General features: G+C 36.5%; 3 protein-coding genes across 3 annotated transcripts; 1 reads left to right on the forward strand and 2 right to left on the reverse strand.

The window, feature by feature from the left end:
* Positions 1–727: 727 nt before the first annotated feature.
* LOC110381199 (prolactin regulatory element-binding protein) lies at positions 728–6,977 on the reverse strand. Its single transcript, XM_021341443.3, has 7 exons — positions 6,650–6,977; positions 5,894–6,246; positions 4,260–4,398; positions 3,644–3,801; positions 2,597–2,840; positions 2,077–2,236; positions 728–995 (listed from the first exon to the last, which is right to left on the reverse strand). The coding sequence occupies exons 1-7, from the start codon at positions 6,782–6,784 to the stop codon at positions 910–912; spliced, it is 1,275 nt and encodes a 424-aa protein (XP_021197118.3). The 5' UTR covers positions 6,785–6,977; the 3' UTR covers positions 728–909.
* An 800-nt stretch (positions 6,978–7,777) lies between these two features.
* LOC110381200 (uncharacterized) lies at positions 7,778–15,150 on the reverse strand. Its single transcript, XM_021341444.3, has 9 exons — positions 14,742–15,150; positions 14,131–14,335; positions 13,522–13,776; positions 12,228–12,360; positions 11,567–11,802; positions 11,062–11,179; positions 10,122–10,390; positions 9,345–9,536; positions 7,778–8,942 (listed from the first exon to the last, which is right to left on the reverse strand). Exons 1-9 carry the CDS (start codon positions 15,002–15,004, stop codon positions 8,781–8,783), a joined length of 1,833 nt encoding a protein of 610 aa, XP_021197119.2. The 5' UTR covers positions 15,005–15,150; the 3' UTR covers positions 7,778–8,780.
* Positions 15,151–15,565: 415 nt separating this feature from the next.
* LOC110381194 (type II inositol 1,4,5-trisphosphate 5-phosphatase) lies at positions 15,566–19,894 on the forward strand. Its single transcript, XM_021341434.3, has one exon. It carries the CDS (start codon positions 15,696–15,698, stop codon positions 18,255–18,257), a length of 2,562 nt encoding a protein of 853 aa, XP_021197109.2. The 5' UTR covers positions 15,566–15,695; the 3' UTR covers positions 18,258–19,894.
* Positions 19,895–19,994: the final 100 nt, after the last annotated feature.

Genomic DNA, 19,994 nt, shown 5'->3' on the forward strand with positions numbered 1-19,994 from the left:
TGTTAATGGTTTAAATCTAGCACTGAATCCAGTACCTTATTAAAACCTCGTTTTATAATAAGGTGGTTATTGGCAGCCCGTTTTGTTGTCATCAAAATCTGTTCACGTAAAAACACAATTATAGGTATATTAGTAAATACATATTAGGTGATAAAACTGAAAGATTTGACCGAATTTAATGAGTCACTTAGGTATGCTAGTTATTATCAAGAGATATAACTGACAGTACCTACTTGATAGATTACCTTAAAAGCGTCAGTCACCGTGACACGCGTCTGTTTCATAATAAGGATAATTATTTCTATTATCTATTGATATGTAACTAGTTCAGATATGCGTTTTATTAACATCTAGCATCCTTATTAAGATTACATTCTTTTTTAATTTGCCTAAAGGCAAAGCCATCGAAAGCTAGATAAGCAAACAAGCTACCAGCTTGTCATGAATCCATTTTTCAAATGCCAAAACAATTCCTCGCACATATGTACTTGGAGCCCTGTAATGATGTAGTTCCGATAAAAGCCTGCAGGCCTATAGTATGCACACGAGTATCTAAACAGAATTCGTTCCAAATGAAAACTTAGCTTAGTTTTTTCGAGACCAGGGTTAGAAGTTAGAAAGCACTGGTACTGCTACATCCGGTTAGACTGGAAGCCGACCCCAACATAGTTGGGGAAAAAGGCTTGGAGGATGATGACGGTTAGAAATTAGAATAAAATACTTTAAATATTGCAACATTGCACCTCATTTAATTCAATCACATAATCCTATTTATACATACATAATATGTATATGAGCGTAATATTCATAATTGCCTATTACAATAAAATTACACTAACATAACCCCGAATTACTTACATAAGAAATAGTTTCATTTATTTTACGTTTATAATAAATATTTATATATCGTTAAATGCCCATGTATGAACATAGTGTGAAGGTACAGAATAGTACGAAAATTATAAGTAGGATGGCAACCCAGGCAGGTACAGTACCTGTGAACAAAAACAACAGAATAAATACATTTTCAACATCATTCGACTTTGTAGGTCGTCAGTAAATGATTACAGGAAATTTCTGAGCAGCTCAAAGTCTAGATTTGTGTCTGTTGGATGTTAACAGATTATAGCACCCGCAATTACAGTTCTTTTTCTCGCAAACTCAATGGCGGTCCGCAACTAAATTTAGAGCATAAGTACGCGCATGCGCGCCACCCGCTGACCCCTAAAAATGGTTTCTGGGCAGCGAGTCTTGCAATGTTCCGTGACAGCAAAAAACTTGGTGGGAAGTATAATAGCAAATACGGATTAACTTTAGAAATATGTCTATCTAGTTTTTCAGGAAATAGACATAAATTCATATTACGTATGTATTTGTGATTACATTATGTATCTACAAAACAGTCATACGCAAATAAAAACTATAAAAATAACACTAACATAAATCAGTGAGGTAATAAAAACATCGTAATTGCGTCAATAACCGTGTCACTCAACCGGTGATTGTAACATTGTTGTATTTATGTATTGTGTATGTTATTTACTTTATTACTCTTTACTTCAAACCAAAATAGAAAAAAAAAGCAATCATAACACAAGAGTTATTATTTATTTCTACATATTAGATTAACTCCTAAATTAATATCGGCCCATTTATTTTTCTTGCTCATTCTTTTCGTAGGGAGCAACTTTTGGAATGGTCAACTGAAGCCTATCCTAAGGGCTAAAGCCTAAATTAATCAAAATAGTTTAAAAAACACGTTTTTTGTAATATTTCTTAGCTAGCCATGTATTGTCATCAGAACTCAGAGCGTGTGCAAAATTTTATCCTAATCTCAAAGACCGTTAAATGGGTCAAATTAAGATTCCAAGATTTTCTTACATACATAGTTACAAGTGAAGCTAATATGTATAAGCGTGTTAAAAAATACTCTTAAGTTTGAGATTGCATTTGCAATTGTTTGTACATTATATTTTACCAATAGAAAGATAAATATAGAAGTTGTTAGTAAGTGCTATATTTCCCATGGACCACGGATGTAACATGTAATACTTTAAACATAGTAATGTGACTTACTTCGATGCGGCAGCGAGTGCACGCAGACGCAGTTGTCGACGGAGATGGAGAGCAGCGCGGCCTCGGAGCGGCTCGTGATGGCGGGGCCGTAGCCTCGCACTGGGAGGAACTCCAGCCCGGTGACGAACATCATGTGAGCGTTCTTCACGTGGAGGACTCGCTGGAAGATGAGGAGTAGGGTTTTGAGTGGAATAGTATGGTGAAAATGGGGTAGTAATGAGACAGAGGAATCCTTGAGCGGTATAACACGTAGACAAATTGTTTCAATATCAGGTTAATAATAAGGGATCTATGGTCGTCATGATTCACAACAAGATATTTTCAAAAATAAAAGGTATATTATACTATACATACATAACCTTTTATCGGTAAGATAGTACCTACTATTTTAGATGAAATAGGCAAAATTTCATGCTCAGTTATGAGGAAATTAATGGTAAGGAACTATTCGACTTTTTTTTTCTTATTTCAAAGCTACATTGGATACACCTAAACATATTTTCATAAATAACATACTAACCTGTAAACTAAAAGCAATATAAATATCGACAGATCCGCTAAACATGGTGCCGACTCCCACAAATCTGCCGTCGTCTCTCACAGCTAACGCACTGAGCGACTCGCTGGCGAGGGCGGAGCCCTGCAGCTCCCCGGAGCGCGGGTGCCACGACTGCAGCAGCCCCCGCTGCCGTCCCGACCGGGTCAAAGGATTCGCTATTGTGAACATCCTGTATTCGTCCTTCTTGTCTTCTATTAGACCGAACCTGGAATTTGGTACATCTTTTGTAATAAAAAAATAATATGGTATGGATATTTTTTGGGGCTTAATAATTAAATACATCAAAGAAAGAAAGAAAATACATTAAATCGAGTAAGTACATTCGTATATGTATACACATAATAGAAATAGCAAAAACAAATAAACATTATGGGGTAATATGCGTCACAAAATTATCGCGAAAAATCTGAAGAGGTAAATAATTAAATTTTACGAAGCGAAGGCACCTATGAAAAGTGCGTCATAATCAGATTTGACGCCGTCACGTTTGTTTACATAAAATAAGCGTGTACTTAACGAACCCGCCACCATTTGTATGGCATAATTTCTACACTACAATAACTCAATTCTAATTCAAATTATAATTATAGCTTCAGATTCTTCCAAAGTAACTTCTGAAAGTACACTCATTACCTGATCTCTCAGTTTAATCCGTATTATATAATAGAAAGTCGTGTTAGTTAGACTATTTATAGCTCAAAAACTGTTAATCCGATCTGACTGAAAATTGGTGGCTTAGAATCACGACTTTGGAAGCGGTTTCCCTGGGACATGATGACACCGCGAGAAACACCTAATAGAATCTATACTAATATTATAAAGCTGAAGAGTTTGAACGCGCTAATCTCAGGAACTACTGGTCCGATTTGAAAATTTCTTTCATTGTTAGATAGCCCATTTATCAACGAAAGCTATAGGCTACTTTTTATCCCGGTACGGGAAGTAGTTCCCACGGGATGCGGGTGGAACCGCTGGCAGAAGCTAATAATAAGTAGGTACGGCACATACCTGCACCGTCGGAACAGATACTTGTTCCCGTTGGGCGGCTGGCAGGTGATCTGCAGCGCGGGCGGCCGCTTGCCCTGCGTCCCCCACAGCAGCGCCAGCCCGTCCTTAGCAATGCTCACCAGAGACGTGTCGCATGGACTGAAGTCTAAGTCGTCGATCTGTATATATATACAAATTGGAAATGTAGAGGAAATAAACATACTATAAGAATTAATGACAATGTAAGAGTTAAAGTACTGCGCCTGATCTTTCTCTGGTTTCGGACTGCCGTCCCATCGGGCTATTAGAGTGCAAGAATAGGGAGTTCACCAGTGTCTGCACAAATACTTGTGCATTATAATATGTCCTGCCCAGCTGGCTGATCTCTTAACTTGGACACGATTATTATGACTTTATATTTGGGATAAGAAGTCGATTCGATAAGAACTCGCTGCATTTATATTTAGCAAAATTTTCGCCGATTTCTTAACGATTTTTTAAAAGTTTACTAACAAAATGGCAAACTACAAGTTTGCAATAAATATAATGTTCATGACTGGCTGACTAATTCAGAAATGGACAGAAGATTTAATTAGAAAATCCAATTAGACTCAGTTCCTAATCGATTCTTCCTCACCTCTTTAGTATGTCCTTCGAGCTCGTACAGGAGCTCCATCTTGGGGAAGCCCCACACGCGCACCTTGCCGTCGATGCCGCCCGTCGCCATCAGCTTGCCGTTGTGGCTGATCCGCACCACTCGCTGCAGAGGATCATTGCTGGAATGTTAGCATATCAATTAAAATTCAACCATGTTTTATAGGCAGCCAAGGTTAAAAAGTTATTACATACATCTTTATAATCTTAGTAAGATATTACTGCAAAGTTAAATCATATTTTGTTCAGTAGTTTTTGCATAAAAGAGTAAAACACCTGCATTTTCGAAAACCAAGAAAATTAGAGTTCAACTATGTTAGATGGTGGTTTAAGAAAAAGTTTTATTTAAATATTTTGTTAACTGCACAGGGCTAACAAAAAGCATTTGGACATAATTATGATTCATGAAATTATGTCATAAAATACTAATTTGTTAATCAGTAACTCCAATATAAAATGCATTGATAAGCAAAATACCTACCTATTATTATTTATGTATGTGTAATAAAAAATGTAGAAGTTTGTGTAATCTAACTGTAGAATGCTTGTCAATGCTTTATCTCTATCTATGTATTAGATAAAATCTGTAATCTCTTTAGGTTGAATGAGGTCACAGACATTGTATTTATAGCAGCATTTTATAGAGAACTTAGTTTCCTAGTTTACTTAATATGGCTGCAAGGTTCTATTGATAGGAAAAAATACAAGATAACTATGTAAACCTTATTATTATAGTAAACTAAGCTGTTTCCTATACAGGATCTCTTTTGTGATTTTCATTGTTTTATACAATTAAGGGTTGTTTAAACTATAATTTAAAGTTGCAATAAAAATATGCTGCACTGTCTTTCTGATAATATCATCAAAACTACATATAAACAAACACATTAATATTATTTTTTTAAATACAATGGTTAAAAGCAGTAATTAAGCTTTTTCCATAAGTTTTTTATAATTGTACCTAATTATCATTAATGAAATAATTTGCTAATGCATCATGACTATCATTATCGTGTAATCAGATAATGATAGTCATGATGCTGGAAGTTATTACTTCATCCTCTGATAGGAATAGTTTTAGTACTATGGTAATCAATTTCCTATAAATTAGTGTTTGAAGATTAATTTACTTTTATATATTTAGCTCGTGGCTAAGTCAAAGCCGCGCGGATCGATCGGTCATAAGGTTAAGCAACGCTTGGCGCGGTCGGTCCGTGGATGGGTGACCATCTTGTCATAATGAGTTCTTCCGTGTTTCGGATGGCACGATAAACTGTAGGTCCCGGCTGCCATTTAAACATCTTTGGTAGTCGTTACGGGTAGTCAGAAGCCAGAAAGTCTGACAACCAGTCTTACCAAGGGGTATTGGGTTGCCCAGGTAACTGGGTTGAGGAGGTCAGATAGGCAGTCGCTCCTTGTAAAACCCTGGTACTCAGCTGCATCCGGTTAGACTGGAAGCCGACCCCAACATAGTTGGGAAAAGGCTAGGCAGATGAGATGATATTTAGCTATATGGGTATCTAATAACAAGAATAGGAAATATAATCAGGGTTTTGCTTACACTCCAATAGAGTGTTGTGAAGGAGCCATAAACAAAAATATCAAAATAGTGTTTACCTGAAATCTGTTTGCACACTGTCGCTAGGCCTTATTTCAAATGATATTCTCTTCTCCGTAGTATTACTATTACTATCCTTCTTTGATATATTGTCGTTCTCCGAAACAGTGCGCCTTCTCCTTCTGACAAGTCCATTCTCTGCCCTGAAGCTTCCTCTTCTCATCTCAGCCGCATCTACCATGCGTATGTTCACTTTATACAGTTGACAATGGCTCTCCTGACCAGCGGTCAGGTATGTCTTGTTCTGTGTAGTCCTGACTGAACAATTCATCACCACATTCGGCCCAGTTTCATGGCGCATCACCTCTTCGGCAACAAATCTCGTTCCATTGTGTGAGAGCTCAAATATTTCCTAAAAATAAATGGTGATTTCATCTATGACTTTTGGGTCTTAGTATTTGGCTATTACTCTTTGTAAGTGAAAAGTTTAATGAGTTTATCATGGTCTGTTGTAGCATGTAGGGTTATGACGTTTTACTCCACAACATTTCTTGAAGTCAGTGATCGTAACGAAATGCCTAATTGCTATTTAGTGTGTGGTCATTGGACCAAGCAGCACCGCATTTGTATGGAGAAATTACGTCGCGTCTGACTTTATGCATGATCAAATTAGCGTTGGAATGTATGTATGGTAATTTTCTGGTCTAAATTCAGTAAAATTGTATTTATTAGACGCTTTAATAAGCAGCTGACACGTAGACCAATAAAACTAATAGGAGTCATATTATAATGGGATTATTTAAGTTTATACTCACAAATCCATTAGCTACGCCTGTTGCCGCGGCTCCACCACCACCCGCAACAATTACGTGTCGATTCGTAAGCGTTTGAAGCGTGTAGAGCGGAAAATCAACCCTCGCGAGTAAACCATCACATCTATTAGGCGACATGGTGGCTTATAACATCAATTTTACCGATCCAATGTGCCTATATCCAAGAAATAACACTATCCTAATATTAAAGCAATCCACATAAGATCATTTTAATTAACTAAACATCGTAAAATTCGCCGGAATATGGTTTAAACTACACGGACCACGAACAAAACTTTAGAAAGAATTCACCACTTCCAACATGACAAAAGTCAATTTTGACAGCTGCTTGTTTACGAACGTGGCTTACTAGATTGAAATCACATTTTACATGGTGAATGCTAAAGTTTTCTGTTATGCTTAATAAAGTGTTAAATCAAAAATTAACTGTTACACCAAAATATTTACGGAATTGCATTCCTAATCAAATAAACTTTGTGCTTCGTAATATATTAATTAACTAAAAACATACTTTGCAAACGTAATCTAAAGTTTACTATTCACATCTGTCACCTACTATTTATAATGATATTGAATGGCACTTTACTACATTCTGCCTATAGCAAGAACTCGTGACTTTAATAATTTAATTAAAGCTATTTGGTAATACGCCTTGGCCTATTCATTATGTTAATGTCGAAGTTATAAATTCATAGTGTCATTCTATATTATCCCCAGCGGTCTAGCAGTCTAGTTTACCTACACGAACTTGAGATTAAATTCTCGAGTCCAAGCCACAAGTTTTTATGGCATTTTACCAAATGTCTATCAAATATACGACATGCTAACATAATCCCGTAATTTTGAGCACAGGGGGGTACATACCCACGGACAGACACCTAAAATATAGTCTGTTACTCGGAAAAAGCGTAACTACCCAACAGTGAAATTTTCAAATTGGTTTAGTAGTTTCGGAGCTTTTAGAGAACAAACAAGCAGACAAAAGTATGTTTTCTCTTTATAACACTAGTAGAGAAGTCAGATATCAAGCCTCTTTATTCTTTACTATTATAGTATATATTTTCTTCACTTATGGCTACCTAATAAATTCGATTACAAATAAAACAAAACTTAATGTATCAAAAATATTTTAATAAATAACTTGAACAAGGATACAAAGCTACATCTATGCATACACATTTTTACTATTTTCATAAAATATCAATGCATGCTGAAACATTTTAATAAATGAGCACTATATTCGTTTTATTTACAATATTAACTGTTATATATGAACATTATATTTTTTGGTACCATTATCTATCTATAATACATAATACATAGTTTTTATAGGAAATGCATTATTCGACATTCTATACATTATTTTCTGATCATGTTTTGCATGTAGAACCTATTACCAAAACCATATAAGAGAAAATAGAAATGCTGCACAAACTGAGACAAAAACATGTTATTTATTGATAAGGTGTTTAAAAGCTTAGTAAAACAATAGGGTCCCGTTTTACCCTTTGGGTACGGAACCCTAAAAAGTAACGTGAACAAAACAAACAGTGCGAACTCCTGCATCAAATGCTTAGAATAATAATAAAAAAATGAACACATTAGATTACACCTTTTAAAAATCCGGATTCACAATTCCACATTATTTAGTAGAAAACAATACTTAATTACAATAATGGTTATAAGTAACCACTGGTACATTATCTTCATGAATCCAGCCAACAAAGGCATTACAAAGCCATTCACAAAGGTGACACAAAATAATAATTCGGATGTATAATTTTTTTATCTGATCGCCAATACTGCAGTGAAAACCACATGCTTAGTTAAATTCAAAGTTATTTTACAAGATCAATTAGATATCTGTATAATACTGTCCACATTTTTAAGTCTTTATAATATTTACATTTTCACGCAAAACGTTACAATACGAATAAAAAAAATCATATCTATTTACACTGTGACAAAACACATGATTTTCACTGCAAATCAACAATATTTCACTTTCTTTTCTTAATTATTAATCTATAATCTACATGCCACCTAAAGTTCTATATAGCAAGCCAACCTTTTTCGTCTACAAAACGATATAAAGATCGGGCGAGCTTGTCTGCTAGTAGGTAAAGATGATAGACCGGATGAGACCGTCGCGGACTGAGTCGGAACTCTGGCCGATACCGAAGTTGAAGAAGACCGACTCGGCTGCCACTTGCTGAGCACAGGTGCCCATTGGATACCACCCCACCTTGTTGAATACTATGCCCACTTTGTATACCTGTGGAGAAATTGTTTGTATTAGATATTTTAGTGTTTAAATATGTACTTAAATTACTTTTTATTAATGACTTATTAAAGTAATGCAGACATGTAAAAGTTGGTTGTTAACCTATTGGTAGCTTGTTAAAAAAAAATTTGCTACCTCTAAATATTCCGAAACTACTGAAGTTATTTGAAAAAATACTTCACTGTTGGGAAGATACACTATCCCTGGGTGACCTAGGTCATATTTTATCCAGTTGTGGGAAACATTTTTAGAGAGAATAATTTTCGAATAGAAGCGGGTGAAACGGCAAGAAACAGCATAGCATTGTGTTACTTTGCGGCTAATTTGAAGGTCTTTGAATCCTTGCTGTAACATAGGGTAGCGACCTGGGGTAATAAGTAAATAGCTAGTGACCTTATTCCTCTGTATGTAGACGGGGCGGTTGAACATGATGTCGAGCAGGTGTCGGAAGGGCACGCGGCTGGTGTAGTGCGTGTAGGTGAGGCGGGCGCCGTCGGCGTCCAGCAGGTGCGCGTACAGCAGCTCGCAGTACGAGCCCGCGCCCGCCGCCGCCGAGCCCTCCTCGGAGGGAGCTTGGGTCGGCACCTGCAAGCCACATGGTTCAACTAATCAAACTCTAGAGAAAAGCCTTGATGTTTTTCCTCAAACGTCGCAGTTACGGATACATTTACGAAAAATGTAACAAAGTGTTACAAAACCATAGTTATATTGATAATTGCTATGGACAAAACTGAAAAACTTTTAATGATAACTTTAATATTTGATAAATACGATCTAGTAAAGATTCTAGTATGAAGTACACGTAAGGAAGAGTACATAAAGTAGTACGTAGTATTCATACCCAAAAATGCGTAACAAATAGAAGATTTCAATGCAAAATCTATAGTACTACAAATTTAGTATGGAGTACCACAGGGCTCAATAATAGGTCCACCTACAAATATTGAGCAACATGTAACCGTATTAACTAACTTTAAAACGAAGTGTTAGAGTGCACTGATGCAACACACACATACTTAACGATGTTAAGAATATAACAAATAGTAATCAGCCCTCACATTTGCGACGCCTGAAGAAGGCCGTTAATAACGCGAATTATAATTCGACCAAATATTTTGAGTTCGAATTTGAACAAACTGCTTATTCATCAAAAATAAGGTTATTACATACCTGCACACCCAAAAGGCATATATTCTTATCCACCATGAAAGTGACAGAGCAATCCAGCACTGAAGTATTCAAGCAATCCGTGTGCTGTATGATAGATCTTTGACAATATATCTTGTTGTAGTCTGTAGCGTGTCTATCCATCCTGTCGAGCTGGTCCGCCATCCCCAGGCCTGAGAGGCTGGCGTTGTGGACTATGGAAGGGTGACGGGGTACCGCTGTGGGGTCCACGATAGGAATTCGATGTCTCCTCTCCGGGTTTTCTGGGACAACTTGAGAAAAAATTGCGGTTAGCGGTTATTAGTAGTTTTAGCCGCGTCCCTTGGGAACATATAACCTTCCTCAATAAGTACATATTTAATACTAAAATACATATTTATTGAAATGGATCCTGAGATTAGCATGTTCAAACAAAGAAACTCTTCAACTTATAAGACATTACTACAACTTTTGTGTGTGTTATTTCCCGCGCTTTCCGCGTCCGGAACTACTGCCCGGGATACAATACAGGCTATGGTGCTCGCAGATAATGTAGCTTTATAATGATGAAAGAATGTTTTTAAATCGGACGGTAGTTTTTGAGTTTATCCATTTCAAACAAATAAAAATAAAATCCTCTTTATCTATACATATAATAAAATGATAGGAAAATCAAAACTGTACATTGAATATTTTTTTAAAAGAATACTTGGGGGGTGATCCATAATCGATTCTGAACCCAAATATGTAGTTTTTAGAATTTTTTTTTTACCTGGGGGCCGGTTCAACACATAGGCTATATATTATCACCCTTTCACCTACGGGGGTTGCAGCAATTAATGATTAAATAAACGAAATTGGGAATTCTATATTTCTCACGCAGACGAAGTCGCGGGCAACAGCTAGTAAGTATTAAAATGATTGTTTAGCTACATTTTTGATAAATACATTATTGCACATTTACCTTCATGTCTCGTGGGTCTGGGGTACGGCAGCAGGCACGAGTGGTGTGAGGGAGCTCCCTGGTGGAACACCTGGTCCAGCATCACTGGGCTAGGAGTGTCTACGGTCAGCGTCGCTATCTATAAACATCATACCATGTATGTCATCATACCCTTTATTGATGACGAGGTTCAATGAAAACATTTATTATCATTTGTCCAGTCTTTTGCCAAGTATGTAGTCGTCCGGGTCGGTTTCCAATCTTAGAACGCTCATACACTGCAAACTTTTAGTCGGTTATGGACCGACTTTGGTTTCAACGTGGTCATAAATCAGTATGAAGATGATTGAAAGTGCAAATACCTTCAAAATAAACTGTCAATTGGGACCATTATAAGCCAATTGTATTATAATGTTTAGACACCACTCACCAGTGTCATGGAGCAACTGCCTATCTAAACTCTTGTATTTTTTGACATCAATGACTAACAAACTAAAATCTTTGAAACGATGAAGTCAACACTTACATTAGAAGAAGGCCCATCACCAATCAGCTGTTTCCTCGGCACCCTGCAGGTTGAGAAGCCACTGGGCATGGGTACATCAGAAGTACTGGACAATATATTCATGAGCACTGCAAAGGCTTCAGACTCAGTCAGCAGTGAGGACCGGGCTGGGCCTACTGCGAACTGCTGGGGGGTTAGGGTCAGGAACCTAATCTTTTCTATAGCTCTGCGGATTGTTGGCTTGTCGGATTTGGGATCTGTGGATGAATGAAACAAAGTTTACAATAATATGTATTTACGATAGTACATTTAAAAGTCAACAATTTAGTAAACCAGTTGATTTCGTTAGCTATTCATTGAAAAAATAGAAAAGGGGCCAGGGAGATGTTTTTGATACACCAGTCTGCAGTCATACTCAAGTCCAGTTAAAAACCCTAGCATTTAGTCTGGCACTGAGTGTCTGGCATAATGTTGAACTGTCTATTTTGTATTATCTAGTTGTATTATCTATTATTACCTATTGCTGTCTTTTGTTATGTCAATGATTTACCTTTCTCATGCTAAAATCTCTATAAAAACGTGATATTTTCAGATTCCAGCGCTATTAACAAATGACGCGCTAACTTCATTGACCAATGCCAACTGATTATACTAATTTATAGTACATATTTATATATGTTACCTGGTGCTGGTTTCTTCTTGCTTTCATCAGAGGGTCCAGGTAAGGGTTGGTCTATGGTCTCGCTGGACTTTTGTGGCTCCTGGACTGTTACTGCTTCCGGACTATTCTCTGCACTACTGTCTACATTCACCACCTGCAATACATATTTAGGTATACTTTATAATGGTCTGTGATCTAGATTTCTTTCCCTTCACTTGTAGCTGGACTTGTACGTGGATGAAAAAAAGCTTATGTTTATTTAGTATAATTTAAAGGATGGAGAAATATTTTTTTGAAATTGGTATCACTTTCGAGTTCCTCGCAACTCTTTCTTTTGCGAAATAATAGTGTAGACTTTTATCAGGCAAAAAGGACAATGCTCAAAAAAAACCCAAGCCCGGCGCAAACGAAAAGTAACTCAAATTATAGGTAATAATAAGTAATGAAATACTGCATAGGAGGCATCATCGAAATCAATGGCTAAATGTATGAAATTGCTATTTGATTTTTTAAAGGGGTAACATGAGCAGCTGGGGCTTATAGTTTAATTAAAGTGTTATCTGAAACAACAAATAAGTAATATGGCAAGTAATAAGCTTCTCCGAAAAGATAAATCAATACCGAAGTACAGGCTGCAGCGCCCACGTCATCGCGTCATGAGCGTTTTACATTACTTTAGGGTGGACTAGACATGAGGAACAGTTCGCGCATCCCGCAACATTTTTGGATCTCGTCGTGTTAGAAATAAAGAATCGATGACTTTTAAGCGTTATTATTAAAATGAAAAGTACATGCATATCCTGTTTTTGTTCTATCATCCTATTATCTAGTAAAAGTAGGTAGAATAGTGGAGAAGTTGCTATAAAAACATGTCATTATGTACACTCTTAAACCACAACTGTATCTGTTTGCTGTTCCTTTTACTAATACATTATGTTACCTCTAAAATCTTTTTTTTTTCATTTCTTTATTTAATTCGGAGTTTTTATCCACATGGATATATCAACCCCATCGTACCCTCTAAATTCTATTGACATAAAACACTATAATTCTCTAAAATCTTGAGTAGCAATGTACCGCAGATGTTAAAATTCGAATAGCAATTTCACACATATAGCCACTGATTTCGATAATGCCCCCTATGTAATATTTAATTACTTATTTTTACCTATATTTTGAGTTACATTTCTTTTGCGCCGGGCCTGGGTTTTTTTCTCATACTTCATGAGCATTGTCCTTTATGACAAACTTACTATTTAAATAAAAATCTTAACAGTATGTATGTACTTTCGTTATTTTTACAGATGATACATACTTTATCTTTTGAAGTGGAAGTACCAGGGCTTTTAGGCCTCTTTTCATTTGGGGGTCCATTCTCTGATGGAGGAGACACACTCCTCTCCGAGTTCCTCTTATCCTGAGCCTTGGAGTACCTCACGGCAGCTTCAAACAGGTCCAGTTCACTGTCCACGTTGAGATGGTCAAGGGAGAACACTGTGATGACAGTGTTCAGCTCTACGTCTTCAAAACTGCTGTCGTTTAAAACTTCTTTTGTGTTTGTGCTGATAATCTGAAATTATTTTTACTTTTATGATTTATTTTTTATTGATGGTTGTTGATAGATTCAGACACATAATATACTACATATAATAAAGAAAGCCAGAACATTTACATATGTAACAATAGTTTATCTTAGCATTTGAATTAACACTATCAAATAAATCATAAAGTTAAACAGCCAAATTCATCTTAACTAAAATTGTATGGTACCTAATTATTCATGATTGCTTTTTTTTCCTGATTTTTATGAAGCTGTAACTCCAAGGAAAATGACCATACATCAAAAGAAAGACACAGTTACAGCTTTTAGTACTCTTATTAGAAACCTAAAGAACAATTTACTTATGAACTTCTTAATTCTCACCTGTATGCACTTTTCCATAAGCACATTCTCCTCAAACAGCCGGGCAAACTCGTAAGCTCGGCACGCATTCCGAGGATACAAGTCTGACCACAGGTACCTCGTGCATTCCTTCACTAAATGAGGCAGCATGTACTTCTTGGCTCCATAGCACAGCTCACAGGCTTTGTCAAATGAGCTGATGTTTATGTTGTCTGTGTATATGTATCTGGAATAGTGTACAAACACTTATGTATTTGCAGAAGATTTAGGATTTTAACTTTCTTTTTATTTATCAACAGTAAGTCACAAATCTTGTAGCATAATAGTACTTTGCAGTAGGTATATTGAATTCATGTGCATTGAAATAAAAATTCATGTGATCATAAATATAATTTGTATTTATGCAACATTTGTAGTCCACAAATGAAATGAAATATCTGCCTGTTCAAGGACTATGGTTTTTGGGGTTTTACTCATCATCAAGAATCATTAATTTCTATGTGAAAATCAAGGGGCCTGTGTTTGTGAAGAATATAAGAGTACTTTTTCTATATAAATAAAAATCAAATATTGGCTTATCATTATATCAATGTTATATACAATTTTTATGTTATCCTTCTTAATATACTTACTCTAGCAGAGCCCTAAAGGCTTCAGGCTGGACATCTAAAATGGGTATAGGATCATTCCTCTCTGCCATGCCACCATAGAACATGGCTTCGAAAACTGGCGACGCCATCGCCAGCAGCAGCTTGTGGCCAGCAATAATCACTTGGTCAGGCTCTGCACCCACCAGGAAAGTGCAATCAGACCATTGCCCTGACTTTAGGAGGTATTCTCCCCTCTGCTTCACCACAACGCATCCTAACTGCCAGTCAGTCGGAACTCCCGCCATTTCGCAACTTATGTTCTCTTCTTTTTCGTAGCCTTAGATTACTTAAGCAGCGAGAACGTTACGAAATTTCACGTATAAAAACAAAACAAGTTTTATTTTTACCAAAATAGTCACAGCTTGACTAATAAAATAACTTAGCATTTGTGAAGACAGCTATTTGAAAACTGGTCTAATGTTTCGTTTATTTTTTTAATCAATAATTTTAAAAGATTTATGATATAGAAATTATTGATAATATTTAATGATAATTTTACTACCATTTCTTTTCATTTATTGAATTTGAACAACTAATCCAACGACATTTAATTTGGTTTTAATGTGTCGAACCCATCTCTATAAATGCATCAGTTGACAAACACAAAACTCGTTTAGAAGTTTGCCTATCCTTTTAATTTTTACTTTATCTCTAATACCACTGAAGTCTCTAATTGCCTTCGTACGCATTAACACGTAGTTTCTAATGGGTTCTGTTTCGTTTAAATTGATTAGGATATTGTGATATTTTATTTCACGAGTTGTTTTTGATCACGCGTAGGCTGATCGTCTGATGTTGCTGAACGAGAGCGATCTATGTGTCAGTGTCAAACAAAATTATTTTGCCTATCTGTCAATCAATGAATCGAATTTACATGAACATCGAACAATATCGATGTAATGTGAAAAGTGGAACGAAACAAACTAATGAAACACCATGAATCACGACGAGATAAAGTCTGTGGTACAGGAAAAGTTCCTATCCAGCGAACGCGTTACAGCTTTCCTGTGTGACGCCAAAGTATTACATCCCGAATGGGTAAAAAAGGATCGGCTACTGGCGATCGTCGAGTTTGGCGATGAAAAGGCAGTATTCTGCTTGTTTACGTCATGCTATCCGCCAAAGTCCTTCACGGATTTATCTATCGAAATCGTGTTGCCGATAGATAAGAGTTTCAAATGTGAAATTGACAACAAACCTTCCGACCCCGAGGCCATACTGTACCTGAATCTCCAATCTCGTAGTAATAAGTATAAGTTTGAAATACAGATGACCCCGCGCGTCGACAACTTCGTCGACGATCTGTTCCGAGGTATAGAAGCTGTGAACAAAGTGCCAACCCAGCCAGAGTTTGTGTGGCTCAAGAAATACAGTGGGAAGATAGATAACGACATTCTGACGCACACGATGGCGCTGCCGGGTGGTGTGCCGCACACGCAGAGCTCGGCGCCCGTCGCCATCAGGGAGAGCCTCATCAAGCACAAAATGTCTGACAAGGAATATGAGTACACATTTACAAAGAAATTTTCCATTTTCTGTGGGACATGGAATGTAAATGACAAATCTCCTGTGATTCCTCTCAAGGGGTGGCTGAGTGTTGACAAGGAACCCCCTGACATCTATGCTGTTGGCTTCCAGGAGCTGGACCTGTCTAAGGAGACATTTTTATTTGATCAAACCTTCAGAGAAGATGAATGGTACAATGCTGTCGTAAGTTTTGTTGATAGGAGAGCCAAATATGTGAAAGTGGAGAAAGTAAGACTGGTTGGCATGATGCTGATAGTCCTTATAAAAGAGAAGCACTTCTCTCATGTGCGTAATGTGGTGTGCGACACTGTGGGGACTGGTATCATGGGGAAGATGGGGAACAAAGGTGGAGTATCCATTAGGTTTGACCTACACAGCACATCCATGTGCTTTGTCAACTCTCACTTGGCAGCCCATGTGGAGGAGTTTGAGAGAAGGAATCAAGACTTCAGAGACATCTGCAACAGGACCAGGTTTGTGCAGGCCAACCAGCTTCCTAAAGCCATTAAAGACCATGACCATGTGTACTGGCTGGGAGACTTAAACTACCGCATCACAGAATTAGACCCTACTACAGTCAAAAAGTTGTGTAATGAGAATACTTTTGCACCCGTATTGGAATGGGACCAACTAAAACAGCAACATAAAGCCAATAATGTGTTTGCTGGATATACTGAAGGTGATATCAACTTCAAGCCCACCTACAAGTATGACCCTGGGACAGACAACTGGGACTCCAGCGAGAAGAACAGAGCCCCCGCATGGTGTGACAGAATATTCTGGAAAGGAGATAACATCACACAACTGGGTTACAGGAGCCATCCATCATTGAACATCAGTGACCACAAACCAGTATCAGCTATATTCAACTCCTCAATTAAAATAATAGATGAAGAGAAATACAGGAAGGTTTACGAAGAAGTCATAAAGCAATTGGATAAAATGGAAAATGAATTGATTCCTCAAGTGAAGGTTGATAGAACTGAAATTGATTTTGAGACGGTCCGCTACTTAGAACTGCAAGTGAGAACAATCACTATAAAGAACATTGGAAAACTGCCTGTGGAGTTTGAGTTCATAAAGAAATTAGATGAAACTAGCTTCTGTAAGGACTGGCTGATTGTGGAACCATACAAAAAATGTATTTGTGCTGAAGAGACATGTGAAATTCAACTCAAGGTGCTCATAAATAAGACATCAGCTTGCAAAATGAATGCTGGGACAGACAAACTCTATGACATTCTGGTACTTCATTTGTATGGAGGCAAAGATATATTTATAACCATAAACGGAACATACCAAAGAAGTTGCTTCGGGTGCTCGATAGAGGTTTTAGTGAACCTCAATATGCCAATAAAAGAGGTGCCTGTAGGGAAATTAATTGAGCTTGAAAATAAAAGGGATTCCTGTGTCTCTAACCAGTCCACATATTCCATCCCCAAAGAGATTTGGTTCTTAGTTGACCACATTTATCTGCATGGCTTGAAGGAACCCAACTTGTTTGAGCAGCCTGGGTTTCATTCAGAAATACTGCAGATCAGAGACTGGTTAGACAGTGGCTCCATAGACCCAATACCTGGGAGTATCCACTCTGTAGCTGAGGCATTGTTACTGCTTTTGGAAAGTACTGCAGACCCCATCATTCCTTATAATCTTCAGTCAGTGTGCTTGAGGGCATCAGCAAATTACTTGCAATGCAAACAAATTATTATGGAGCTGCCAGAATTCAGGAAGAATGTTTTTCTGTACTTATGTGAATTCCTGCAAGAGGCTCTACAGCACAGTGCTGAAAACGGGCTCGACTCGAAAACATTGTCGACATTGTTCGGCGCCATTTTCCTCAGGGACAATCCGAACCAAACGCAAGAGCCACAGTCCAGGATAAATAAACAAGTCATTGATAAGAAAAAGGCACAGTTTGTATACCACTTTTTGGTAAATGACCATAGTGATTTAATATTTGCTAGATAAACTAATTGTTTGTTGTAACAATGTATATCTTGGCTGGGCAAATGGAACACTGCCATTAGATGCAAAATAAATAGCCTTGCGATGCCCCAACGAGTTGTCCATTTAACTGTCCAAGCTCTTGTTTAGTACACCTGTACTAGTTGTTTTTAATTTATTAGGATAATACTCAAAAATTTCCATTAGTAAACCTAGGAAATATTTTTACTTTTATAATCCCACTTTAGAGATTGTACTGTACCTTTTCAAAGAAGTCTCATAAAATATTTTACGCTTAATTACCTTAAATGAAGTATGAGTCCACATTTACATTTATCTGTGTAACATTAAGCTCATCGTTTTGTTCAATGTTCTTGGTAAATGACATAATCACTATAATTATTCTTGTGTGACAAAATTATTGTCTCTTTTGTGTTTGTATTTAATTATTCCAGATTTTGTTTGTGACGCGTAGAATTAGGATCGTCGCCCACGCAGCATACAGGCAATAGAATCGAATTTGGAAGCAGTTTTTGTGGCCAGCACTTGCCACTCTTCGCAATAATCGCTTTTCGTCAGACGATATTTCCTCATTATAAAAATGCAAGAAGTATGAATACCAAGAAGTATTGAATGATAGCAAGACTGTTGCCACAATATTGCGTGGGCGACATTCCTCGGCTCAATTGCTGTATACTGATAAATCTGCACATAAGTCATTGTTAGCTCTCTCAGACCATTTTCTAAGATCGCTTGGAGTCCTGATTCAAGGATCTTTGAAAATAGGAAATATTAAACAGTAATTTTGTTTTTTTTTTAAATTAAATTTAAATTAAAGTGATGTCTGCCAAATTATTGATTCTAAAAGGTATAAACATTAAATTGGGTACATTACCAAATTTTAAAATGTCAGTAATAATGAGATAATTTGTATTTTTTAAATTATAATGCATTATGATTTTTTTGTAATGGTGTTAGAAAAAATGCAAATGTGCTGGTCGATTTATGTATGTACTGTGTGAAATAGCCATATTATGGTGTTCCACTATGACGGCCTACTGCATTTTTTCTATAGAGCACTTTAAAAAAGTATTTTTAGTCGCTAGTTCAACGAATCAAAGTGGCCAAGTCCATTAGTTTTAGTTTTTAATTATTATCTTTTTCTTAATATTGTTATTTTATGACAAAAAAGATTTTATCTACCACTTATTGTAACTTATATGACATTTTATGAAGCTCTTTATTATCACAAACTTTTGAAAATTCACAAAATTTTACAGGATTTATTACGATATACGAATAGATAAATGTATGTTGATATTAATATTTACTGCGAAAAGATCCGCTTACTATTTGACTGGTGCGAATGATTGTGAAAGTATGTACACTATGTATTTGCGTGTTACGTGCATATAAATTGTACTCTTGACTTAAAAATAACTTTCGTAATCAAAGTGTAATCAAACCTTTGCAAAAATAGCTATGCAACCGCATTTACAATATCATTTACCTATATTGGTGTCAAGGATAGTAGGAAATATGTATTTTACATAATTATTATACTTAAACAAATATTTTTATTATTATATTTATTCGTTCATGTAATAGTGAATATAGTGAACTGTTAATTTATTAAATTATATAAGAATACCACAATGAAAGATGTTATATTTTATTTTGAACCAATCTGCTTCAAACCAAAATAATAAAAGAATCTAAATAACATGAACAATGTGTTTAGGTACTTAATTTAATGTTCTA

Source organism: Helicoverpa armigera, chromosome 6 (genome assembly GCF_030705265.1).
Source record: "Helicoverpa armigera isolate CAAS_96S chromosome 6, ASM3070526v1, whole genome shotgun sequence".
Taxonomy (NCBI): Eukaryota; Metazoa; Arthropoda; class Insecta; order Lepidoptera; family Noctuidae; genus Helicoverpa; species Helicoverpa armigera.